This window comes from Triturus cristatus, chromosome 7 (genome assembly GCF_964204655.1).
Source record: "Triturus cristatus chromosome 7, aTriCri1.1, whole genome shotgun sequence".
Taxonomy (NCBI): Eukaryota; Metazoa; Chordata; class Amphibia; order Caudata; family Salamandridae; genus Triturus; species Triturus cristatus.
In genome coordinates, this window is record NC_140590.1 from 1,080,545,012 (window position 1) to 1,080,557,775 (window position 12,764).

The 12,764-nt window shown below is 47.1% G+C and overlaps 1 protein-coding gene across 2 annotated transcripts in view; it reads right to left on the reverse strand.

Moving 5' to 3' along the window:
* Positions 1-12,764, reverse strand: part of FBXO38 (F-box protein 38) — a 165,321-nt gene that overhangs the window by 143,554 nt on the left and 9,003 nt on the right. For both annotated transcript variants that reach the window (XM_085618196.1, XM_085618197.1), the window contains exons 2-3: positions 6,252-6,474; positions 5,386-5,519 (exon numbers count right to left, since the gene is read on the reverse strand). In XM_085618196.1, coding sequence (XP_085474322.1) covers positions 5,386-5,519; positions 6,252-6,379 — 262 coding nt within the window. In that variant the 5' untranslated portion in view covers positions 6,380-6,474. The remainder of the gene's footprint in view (positions 1-5,385; positions 5,520-6,251; positions 6,475-12,764) is intronic.

Consider the following 12,764-nt stretch of genomic DNA (forward strand, 5'->3'; position numbering starts at 1 on the left):
GTGAGCTGTATCCAAACAGGAAAGACATCACGCCAAGGCATGACGCTGGCATTGCTCCATTTATTCAAGACCAATATGTGACAGTTCATGTTATATTTAATTCCGCAGAAAGATTCAGCAACCTATATCAGTATTATTGCATTCTTTGATATTGTATGACTATGCCAGTGAATTTCTTTATACACTATTACTAGGAAGGCAATAGTCAATTGTAGGAAAGTACTCCTTTTCTACATGGTCACCCCCATTTTTTGCCTGGTACATGATGTGATTTTGACTGGAAGTGCACTGCGTTCCTACCAACCAGGTCCCCAGTGCCAGATCTCTTTCCCAAAACTGTACATTTGTTATCCCAATTAGCAATGCCATTACCACCCTCTACAAGTCCCTAGTAAATGATACCCCTGGTACAGAAGGCCTGAGGTGCTAAAGAGGTTCACCCAAGGGCTGCAGCCTGAATTGAGCCACCTTAAGAGACCCTCACTAAACTCATGCAAGGCTGCTATCGCGGGCTTCATGTTTTTGTGCAGACGAAAATGAAAACACAACCTGAGACACATCCGTGTGTGCCAGGTCACCTAACCCTGCACGTAGTACTGACAAGTCCCCCTCAAAGCAGGCCTTACCGCCCTAAGGCAGGGTGCTTGGTATTAAATGTGAGGACATTGCTGCATGAACAGATATGCCCCTGTGCTGGTCAGTTACACTACTGCCTGGGCAAGTGAACAGGGAAGCCATTTTAGAACATGTGCTGGGCACTGGTGAAAACATGTTCCCCAGCTACAGGATGGCTTCCCAAAAATAGGGAAGTTTGGTATCAAACATCTCGTATTTACAGACCCACCCTGATTCCAATGGTGAATTTGTAAATACATACACACAGAGGACTTACTCTGTATATGATATACTACTAGGTGGTTATATTGTTCAGGAAAAATACTTTACACTTTAAAAAGTGGACCTAATGCAATTTAAAGACTTTGCAATGTAAACCTACGGCAGAAAAACAGTAATGCAATTTTGCAAGTGAGTATTCAACTTACAAATTCAGTCTCCAGGTTCTGGGGTCAAATCAGCACCAAGACTGCACCACGAGCGGCCGGGTGCAGAAGCCAAATTCAGGGTCAGGCACACAATGTTAACCAATGGAGACAGGAGGGCACTGGGGTCGATCTCCTGGAGTTAAGGGAAATTAGGGTAAGCACAAAGGTGCCACAAGGCAGGACCAAACTTACACCCTCAGCGGCACAGGGGCAGCTGGGTGCAGAGTGTCAACACAGCGTCTGGTGCCCAATGGGGGAGATCGGTCTTGAAGAAAGGCTGCAGGCTGAGGCCAGGAGGCCAAACTAAGAAAAAAACACAGCTGCCCAGGGGGGACATAGGGACATTGTTGGTCAAACTCCCCAAGGCCCAGGGTCTTGGGGTGCAAGGGTGTCCTTTGGCGTCACAAAACTGCTTACCGGGCACGTCGCGGTCAGGGGTGAGTCTTCGAGTTGAGGCTGCAGGCATCAAGGTGGAGTCCGGCAGGGTCAGCCCATGGTGGACTCTGGTTCACAAACACTGGAGAACCTTCGCCGGACTATTGGGCAACTTCAATCCCGGCCATGGGCATTAGGTGCAGAGGTGGGTACGGAGGCGGTTTCACAGTTCCTCTGGGCAGAGTTCTTATTCTTTTAAGTTAGTTTCTTCTGGACAGGTCCACTTACCACCGGAGATTAAGAGTATTTGTTGAAGGCAGGCAGTATTCCCAGGGCTTTGAAGGTCGCTATGTTGGAGCAAGAACGAAATGTAGCAGACAGGCTGGCAGAGTGGGCATCAAGTCAGTCACTGGTCCTTCTTCTTTCTTTATGTAGACAGCTCTTCAGCGTCCAGGCTTCATAGGTCGTCAGGAATCTGATTTCAGGGTCTGGGGGACTAGATTTTGGGGTGTTACAGGGGAGTAACAGGTAGGGACCAATCAGTTCGTTACTGGGGTGGGTCTACACCCACTTTTTGTCACCCTCCTGTGGGACGGGGGCATAGCCCCAGCCCTGATTGAATAAGTACCACCATCTTCAAGACGGTGGACACTGAAAAACGTGCTTTACATCGCCTCCAGCACCTGAGAGGTGGAGTTGGCTAAGGGGGGCACACCTACTATTCTTACTAATTTTTCCCACTGGTTCTCCCGCCAAAAGTGGAGGTTTGAAGCGGGGTCCATCATCTGCTGCTAGCAGCAGAGGCTGGGGTCACATTACAAAGGTGGAAAGGCCTTTAGAGCATCCCTCTCGAACACTGTCTTCATCCTGGGGGAAGAGGTGTGACACCGGCCCAGGGGTACAGAAACAGGTCTGGTGGTGGCAAGCTGCCTAAAGCCAGTCAGAGACCACACCACAAGTTGGTAGGTTTTCAGGGGGCACCTCCGAGGTGCCCCCGGAGTACATATTTTAGTAAATCTAACACTGGCATGAGTGGGGGTTTATTATGAGGAGTTGTTTGGTACCAAATACTCCTGGGTTCAGTGAAGCTATCATGGTACTGGGGAACTCGAGTTGTCGAGTTTACAGTCCATCTACTCTCCATGGCTTCTCTGGCACTTAAATATCAAGAATAGACTTAAATATTGTTGGGGCATATCTGATCATGCAGATATACCCACACCTGAGATATAGTGCACCCTGCTTTTGGGCTTGTAAGCCGTCCTAGAGGGGTGACCTAACTATACCTTGGATAGTGCTGCTGGACATGGCGCATATGCAGTGTGCCATGTCGACTTCGTCGTTATCGTTAATTACTGCACCAACGCATGCAAGCTGCAGTGGTATGGCCTTGGTGAGTGGGTCACTAGGGGAGTCCCTTCAGTCCCCATGCCCTAGTTACCATGGGTACCATTTACAAGGGGCTTACAGGATGCTGAAGCTGCAAATCATGGAACAATTTTAGGGAAGGAGCTCTGGCACAGGAGCCTCATTGGCAGGGACCCTGTGCACTTACAATCAAAACCACATTTTCCAGGCAAAAAGTAACCATGTCAAAAGAGGCTCTTTCTCACAGGGGACCTTAGAGGTGCCCCCTGAAAACTTACCAGCCTCTGGTGTGTTGGGTAACTGGTCTCTGCCAGCCTTCCACGCAAGACTTTGCTCTCAGAAGGTCAGAAACAAAGTCTGCATGGGAAGAGGGTGTTCACACACCCTCTCTCAGGATGACCTACTGATTACCACTCCTAGGCCGAACATACAAATCTGGATGACCTCAAAGGAGAGGAGGCAGAACCCCCTTTGTCAGGGCCCTTTGGCAGCTGGACAGGTGAGAAATTAGCTAGTCAGGTAGGTGTGCCCACCCGTCAGGCTAGTACCACCCCTAAGGTGGCCCAACCTGAAGGGGGTAAAAAATTTCAGAAGTGGCCATCTTTGTGTTGACACACTTAGGAACTCTGGGACAGGGTTACGCCCACTTCCTACAGGAAGTGGCCATATAGGGGACGTAGTGACCCCAAGGGTTAGTAGCCCTTTGGCTACTACCCCACATTCCACTGAATTCAGTATTAAGGAGTGCCCCTGGCACCAGGAAATCAGAACCTGCTGACCTGAAAGACGAAGCAGGGCGTGGTTGCATCCTACAAGAACTGACGTCCCAGCAACCGACCTGGAGCCAAGCCTGGTCAACCTGCCTGCTGACTTCGACAATTGTACCAAAAGTCGACTTGTCCTGCAACTGCAGCGTCTACAAAGCCTGGGAGACCTGCTAGCACTTCACTCAGGAACCAAGACCTCCCAAGAAGTAGCGCAACTGCTTCCCTACAACCTCTAGGTACCCATAGATTCCGGTGAGGACTTTGTGACCGCAGAACCCGACGCCTGAAGACACCGTTGTGCTCATTGCTGCAAGCCTGAGTTGAGGTGTGCCAACAGTGTCATTGTGGACCCCCAGCCCTCTAGAGAGTCTTTCATGGTTTCGCCCCCTGTGAACTCACCGACGACGGCTGCAGCCTCTGCATGCAGGTGACCTCTACCGTGACTGCTTCAGGTAAGGAAGCCCCATCACCTATGCAGCTGTCACCATTGTGCCATGGATAAGAGGACCAAAGGTTTCCCTATGTACCCGAGCATCGTCAGGCCTGAGTCTCCCTGTTGGTTCAGCTCGACTGCCTCTCCCCCCATCCCCCCCCCCCTCCAGCCCAAGCCTGCAGCCTCTTTTTGAGAAGACTGATACCCATAGAGTAACATTGGGCACCTGAAGCTGTTTTGCACCGGCCACCCCAGTGCCAATGTTGGTGTTCTGCTTTCGCTGCATTGGACCTTCCCCACAGCTCCCCTTTACTTCTGGAGATTGGTCCCGTAAGTCACTGTACTGTACCTGAATTCTGCATTGACTTTTTCTCCCTTAGAATAGCATTGAAGCTTCAAAAACTGCACTGAGCGCTGACTTTCTGAACTGAAAAGAATTCCTATTTAAAAATGTACTTACCTGAACAAATTGTTTCTGGTGCCTAAACAAATATAAAGATATGTGTTATTTTTATAAATTGGTGTGGATCTCCTTATTGAGTCACGTCTCATTTACTGACCAGTGTGTGTATTTTCAAATGTCTTGCACTCCGCTGTGATAAGCCTAAGTCTGCTCGACCACACTCCCCCTTAGAAGAGCACCTTGGGATTGCCATAGCAAGACCCCTGTCCACTCATAAGGAGACCCCCGGACTCTTTTGATGATATATCAACACGAGATACATGGTGTAAAGAGCTAGATTCCTACACCAATGACAGCCAACGAGTTTGCTGTGCAGATTAATTCATGTTATTACACGTGTGACACAAAAGTGAAATGGACTGGTTGACCCATACATCCTTCAGAGAGCAGTAAAACAATTTCCAATAAGTTGGGTGATAGTGTTACATATTACGGTAACTGTACAAGTCCTCGTTTCTAATGCTTAAAGGAACAAATGGCTATCATAGGAAGCACTTATCAAGAACGTTTAAGAAACAACGTAGACACACAAAAGCTAGCAAAAGTCATCAGATGAAAAGCTGGAAATACACTGGCACAGGCAGGCATGTGATTAGGTATACACATGCATAAATAGTCAAAGCACAGATGCAACTAGGCTGGTACAACAAACAGGAAGTAAATGCTTGGCACAAAACAGCACATGCAGTCATGTAATACACAATCGTGTACATAATGGCCGAGAACACATAGCCATGAATATGACTTGTAATTATTCTCTAGAGGACCACATACTGGCCTTTATACAGGCAAACGGGCCAGCTCGTGGTTTTAGCTGCAATACTTTGCTTATGGTATTCAAATAAAACGGATGAGGGAGGAACTACAAAACTCAAAATGGCGATGACCGGCTCGGGCAGCTGGAAAACACATGGCATTAGAAAAGACTGTCTTCACCTGTGGGCATGTACTCCCACCAGCGACCGGCACAGAGATCCACCACCTTAACTACCCTCAAGTAGAGAGTTACGGCTTCCTTCAGCTTACGGGATAGGCACTCCATGCACATGATGTCCTGCAGAGGCAGGTACCTGTTGGAAAACAAACAGACATAATTGCAATAACCAATCAGGAACAAACCAATTACATAATGCTCAATTCAGGACAAGCGGATGGAGACACAGTGCAGCAACCACTACAGCCAGAACCTTCAACTCATATTTGGCAAGATTGGGAACAGACTTCCACAATTTTAACTCCACCTCCCCGTGAGGGAATGGGCTACACCAATCTGAATAGTCAGCCCTCACTGAGTGGGCTAGCAGTGCTAAATCACCAGAAAGCTACACTTAACACTGAAGAATTGCCCTATTAAATATAAAGAAGTATCTCTTATTCACAAGTGTCTTTTTGACTGAGTCACTTCCTTCCTGTCCTGAACAGCTAAATTCTGTTTAGCTTCTTTAAAGATAAGCATTCCACAGCTAAATGGAAATATGCGTAACAGAAAATTCACAAACTAGTGCAAATAGAGGACATTGGTGGTGGTTAATATCATTTTTAGTTGCAAGAAATCAAACAAGGCTAAACTGATTCAATCTGGTGAGCCACTCTAATTAAATCTTCCAAATTAAATAAGTGAATGAATAGCAAAAGAAAACCATAATCCCCACTCCGCATCAGTACACTGCGGCTTTACAACAGCATAATGTTAAAGGTCACCTTTACTACATCCTTCTAATGTTTACGGACCAAGTCTCTAGAGTAGACTATCAGAGGTCTTCCTGAACAAACAGCTCACAACAGAACAAGAAGTAAATTACCGAAATATGTGACACAGCACTTCATGGGAGAGCTGGTTCATATAGTCTTTGGGTCCATCTCCTTTCAGAAGCACAGACACATCACTACCAGGAACACAGGGTTTGACAAACTTCCTCCGAGGCCCCATGTTTGGGATGGTCCTGGAGCCAGATGGTGAAAACCTTGTGGTGAGACGAAGGATAAGTTCAAGTGTGAAGGAAAAACAATTCCCCCCAGGAAGACCTGAAGAAAAAAAAGATAAGATTGGTAACTCAAACATAACTGCCAAAGTATGAATTTATACATTTAATTACGAAGTATATTGGGTGTGTTTAATTTTGAAAAAGGCCTTTTGGCAAGAAACCACGCACTGGTTTATCTTTCCTTATTGGAAGCAAGGTGGCAAAACATAGAATTGTTGTCTTGTTAATATGAGGAGCAAGCGACCAGCAACAGTTAAAATTGAAAGCAAGATAGCAGACCATACAAAGAACCCATGCTGGTCAGCGATAATACAAACTTCTCTATATTAAGTTGATAAACAAGATTCGCGATTTATGTGCTGCAGCTTTAACCACCTATTTGCCATCCAAATGGCACTGTCCATTATGTAGTATCTAAATGTGGTAGCCACTCTCAGTAATTGAGCAATACCACCAGATACACACATGAGCATTCTAATCTAATAATGACATGACTAAGAGGGCAGGGGTTATGATGGATTGGCATAGTTTACATAACCCTGCCGCTCGGAGGCTGAACATTGTGCTGATCTTGCTCCCATTGCCTTGAACTGCCCGGAGGATTCTGCTGAGGGGAGACTGAGGGAGAGTGTTGATTTTAGCCCCTATACTTCGGGACTGCGAGGACCAGCGGGCCCTGCGCCTCTTGGAACATTCACGGCAGCTGGTGCCTCTTCCCGTTCCCTCCCTCTTACGGTACATAACGCCTCGCGGCCCCCGCTTCGCGGGAGCCGCTCGGAGGCTGAACATTGTGCTGATCTTGCTCCCATCGCCTTGAACTGCCCGGAGGATTCTGCTGAGGGGAGACTGAGGGAGAGTGTTGATTTTAGCCCCTAATCTACTTCGGGACTGCGAGGACCAGCGGGCCCTGTGCCTCTTGGAACATTCACGGCAGCTGGTGCCTCTTCCCGTTCCCTCCCTCTTACGGTACATAACGCCTCGCGGCCCCTGCTTCGCGGGTGCCGCTCGGAGGCTGAACATTGTGCTGATCTTGCTCCCATCGCCTTGAACTGCCCGGAGGATTCTGCTGAGGGGAGACTGAGGGAGAGTGTTGATTTTAGCCCCTAATCTACTTCGGGACTGCGAGGACCAGCGGGCCCTGCGCCTCTTGGAACATTCACGGCAGCTGGTGCCTCTTCCCAGTCCCTCCCCCTGGTTAATATATTTGTGGGCTCACTAACGCGTAAGCGGAACGCGAGCGGGGCGCAACCCGGGGCGAAGCCCGGGCCAAGGGCGGGCCCGTTCTAGCCCGGTTAAGACCGGACCGGGCCATTCCTCGTTCCTTTGCTGTATGGACTTGAATTGTCTGCGATTCATTCATATGTACTTGTACTTGTATGTACTGTGGTTTATTGTTAGAATGGCAGCTAGGGAAACTCGCAGCAAATGTGTTTCGTCTAGTGCATCTATCTCAGGTACGTTAGATTCCTTTTTAATCAGAGCTAACTCCGTAATTTCCAACGAGATAACTGTTTTGGAGACACGTCTTTCAGCCGGCATTGAAATTGCTAAAAGATCGTCTCTGGGTCATATAGCCAATGCTAAAACGCCTGATAAAGAACTTATGCCCCGTAAGCATGTTTCCCCTATCGCCATCCCCGAGGCCAACTCCCCCCCAGTTATTGAGTGACTCCCTGGTAATAATAGCGTTTTGACACTTTTCCCTAAAGACTCTAGTTCCACCCCCGCGCCAAGCCAATTTTCTGACTCTGGCCGTAAGCGCCTTAGAGCTGCCAGGGAAGGGGCAGTCCCGAAGAGGAAAAGGGGCCCGCCACCAAAGAGAAATAAGACTCAAATCATCTGCCCCCTCTTCTAATCCAGTCCCTTTTGGGGGGAATACTGCAAATTTAAACACAACTTCTGTTGAAGTAATTGAGCCTGTATCTACATCGATTACTCATTTTGTTCAGGCATCTCCTGTGCAACATTCCCCTTCCGTACCTATTACTGGCAATATGGGTACAATGACTGATCCCCAAAACCAAGTTCTTGAGGCCCTTCTAAAATCCCTACTTAACCCCCTCTGTACTAAAATGGACCAAATAGAAGCTAGATTAGCAAATTTGGAAAAGGTCCTTGAGTCGCAGTTTGACCCCCGTCCTATTCCACCAATAGTAGGCAGGGGGCGGGGCAATACTGCCTCAAATGAGAGACAAAGTATCCCTACCCCTCAACTAGCTCTACAAGTTCCGGAAGATCCTCTACTGCTTCACCAGGTTCCTACTGCCCCCAATAGCAGTTCTTCCTTTCCTCCCCTTCCCGGGGTAAGCGAAAACCTTGCATCTGGGGCAGAAAAAGAACCGTCCCAGGCTACTACCATAAGAGCTTCCACCTCGGGAGAATATCAAACTTTAAATCTCCCTCCGGAGGCAGCACCACTGGTTGTCGTCCTGGCGGGAGTTCCTAAACTTACCGAGGAAACAAATGAACCCTTCGCATCACTCAAGAATAAAGTGGAAAGCTGGCTTTCAAAACACAGACCACTTTCCCCAAAATTTTCGGGTGAAATTCTCATGGTCCGAAGGGTGCATTGGGTAGGTCCGACTAAGAAGGGTTTAAATGGGGATTGTGTGATTATAAACATGAGGGACACGGGTGCAGTTTTTTCCATCCCAAATTCTTCCCATATGGGGGTGGAATCTTCCATCAGGACCCTCCCGCTAGCTTTTTTCTATCCTCCACCTAGCAGAAATCCGGAACAAATCATGAACTAGGGTGGACACGGGTGGGACACAGAGGCTTTTCTGTTGGGCATACAACTAGCCATGACTTTCTGGGTTCTTCATTATACCTTAGGGATTACAATCGGTTTAGGTGTTTAAGTGAGAATGACTGACTAAACACCAAATTAGCCATAATGGACTCCCAGACTGATGCGCTAGGGGATTGCGATGGAACTTCATTAAGCCATCTACCCAAGGTGTATTTGGACTGGGAATAGTAAAAACTACACTATTAATGCCTCCAAGTACCAACTTGCACTCAATTTCATTCACAGCGACTAACAAGTCGCCAGTGGTGGAGGCATCTAAAATTCTATCACATAATATCTTTAATGGGAATCCCCTCCCAGTTTATTATACTGGGGAAAATACGACTGGCCCAGGTATTACTAACCATATAATTACTGGGGATACTCCAACGGAAACTCCAGATTCAACATCTTCACCCGCAAAATTGAAAATACTATCTTGGAATATAGCTGGTCTGGCTAACAAATTAGGGTGCCCTGATTGGGGCAACTTTATAGATAGCATGGACATTTGCCTTTTCCAAGAAACGTGGGCAAGGGATCCACACTTTCGTAGCGGCTTTGCCTCTTTTTCAATCCCAGCCCAGTGGCAGGGCCGGGGTAGACCATCAGGGGGTTTGACTATGTGGGTCCGCACCCACCTAGGCTGTAAAGCGACTGAAGTGAACACAGAATCCCCAGACATCCAGTGTGTGATCCTGGCCGAACGACGTCCGCCTCACTCTGGTTAATGTTTATTCAAGACCAGTGAACCCGACTGCGGAGTCGATAACTATTGCTCAGCTCCCGTCATTCCTTAACCCCTTTCTCGGTGTCCTACCATGGTAATAGGTGGTGACTTTAATTGCCATTTTGAGCCTCTGCCTGGTATGATAGATGGCGACATCCAGGAGGAGGACGATCATTGGAAAATACCACCACCTTTGGGCAATTCTCCCAGGGCTTGGACCCCTCTGGTAGTCCAGATCATGGCCTTAACTTTGCAATTTTCGATCAGGTCTTGTAACGGGCGCACTAAATCTGATGCCCCCGCCAAATGTACATTTAACAAACCCGGCCAAGAGTCCATGCTGGATTATATATTTGTTGAGACCCGCTCCTGGGATAAAGTATTTGACTTTATGGTCCTGCCTAGGGCTGATAGTGACCACAATCCATTTCTGCTATAGTTTTTTCTCCAGGGGGTTTGTACAACTCCGGATAGCGAAAACGATATGAGGAGTTCTGACACAGGCCTTCTTTTATCAAGTAACAGAAGAAGGGTGAGGTGGGAAAAATTGGTTAACCTGCCAGGTGCAATTCATGATTTGTACCTTAAGACAATCCCGTTATTGGAAGCAGTAGGACATTTACCGCTGCGAAATCCTACCAAGGGTATATACAAGAAATTCGAGGAATTGAACCTTGAGCTAAACACTATACTGGCTAGTGTGTTCAATCCCATAATTCTCAAGGAAAGAAAGAGCCCCACCGTACCAAAGTGGTATAATGCACTATGTAGGGAAGCGAAAACACAACTCTTGAGCGTAGTTAAATCCACCAATAATAAAACATTAATAAAAACAGAAACGCTGGGAATACAAATCATTAATTGCCCAAGCGAAAGCAGAATGGGATGCCAATAACTGGGATAAACTAACACAGGCACTTAAAAATAACGACCCGCGAACGTTTTGTCAAATTGTCAACACGGGTTCGTCAGCTCCCATTTCAGCAGTTGTTCCTAACATAGCGGCTAGTGTTTGGGAGGCTCATTTTTCAGCTCTCTATGCATGTGAAACCGCCCCCCCTCTTGATGGTTCGAGTGAAGAGGTCAACTTGGAGGAGCTTGATGCACACCAACTTGTAGATGAGTTCGGGGCCCATGAAGTTGTAGATATTTTAAATACCCTTCCTACTGGGAAAGCCCCGGGTTTAGACAAACTCCCAGGTGACCTTTTTAAAAATGAGCCGCTAATATGGGCTCCTTACTTAACTGCACTATTTAATGCCATCCTAAAGGGTATGGCAATTCCTACCACTTGGTTTGGAGCAGAGATAGTTCCAATTTACAAAAAAGGCTCCCCTCTACTCCCCGGTAACTACAGGCCGATTAGTCTCATAGACGTTTCCCAAAAAATCTTTGCCCGCCTGATTTTAAATCGACTTCAAGATTGGATGGAGGAGTACTCCATCCTCAGCCCCTATCAAGCTGGGTTTAGGAAAAAGGTCTCTACGATAGATCAAATTTTTCGGCTTATGCTTTTACACTGGAAGACCGTCCATGTTGAGGCTGGTTCATTCTATACCGTGTTTGTCGACCTTCGGGCGGCCTTTGATTTGGTTCCTAGATCAAAATTATGGACTGTCTTAGCTAACCTGGGAGTTCCTGCCCCCCTGTTGAATATTATAATTCGCCTACATAAGGGGTACTTTGCACAAGTAAGGTACGGGAAGTATGGAACACTCACCTCAAGATTTGCTGTAGAGAAGGGAGTCAGGCAAGGCTGTGTCCTGGCCCCTACCCTTTTCTGTCTCTACGTAAATGGAGTCTTCACGTACCTAGACAAGGTCATAAACAGCGATGCCCCTAAGTTAGATCGCAATAGGATACCGGCGATAATGTTCGCTGATGATACCCTACTGCTTTCTAAATCCCCTTTAGGCCTACAGAGGGTATTGGAAGGGTTTGAGCTATTTTGTTTGGATCACGGTTTGGAAATTAATACTCTGAAAACCAAATTCATGATCTTTAATCCTCCATCTAAAACGCGGCCAAATCCTTCCATAGGTGGGACAACTCTGGAGAGAGTCCACACCTTTGATTATCTGGGCCTTACTTTAAACGAAGGACTGTCCTGGGCCACGCACCAAATTAAGGCCCATTTAAAATTAGCCCAGTCGATTGGTGGGATTTTGAAGTTTTATAATTCTTCTTCTGTAAAACCGTTAGCGCCACCTGTTGAAATTTATAAACTTCAGGCTCGCGGTCGAATACTTTACGGTGCAGAACTCTGGTGTTTGAAAAGCTGCACTGAAATTTCACGTGCTGAATCTAAGTTCATAAGGCACCTCCTAGCTCTTCCCCAAAGTACTCCTTCACTCCCACTAAGACTCGACATGGGCCTGCGACCTATAGATGAAGTCCTTGGCCTGAAACCTCTGATTTTTTGGAGGAGGATTTGGACAACGCCTGAGTTGGAGGTTTATAGGAATGAATTAGAGGAAATAATGAGTCTCCCGACTGCAGGTAAATTCCCTTGGCTTCAGTATGTAAGGAGGCAACTTGGTGCACTCGGACTTTCTGACCTTTGGACAGCCCCAGCGAGAGCTTGTCCTACTATCTCCCGTAAAAAACTCACCAATATCTATCATGAGTCCAAACTTTTAGATACCATTTTGAATTCCCAATTCTCTACTCTAACGCAAATCTTTCTAACAGTTAAAGATGATTATTATTTTGAAGAGGCCCTAAGTGAGATCAGACCGCATTTTAACAGGAAATTGTTTACACAGTGGCGATATGGCACACTCCCTGTAAGAGCATTCACATCCAAATG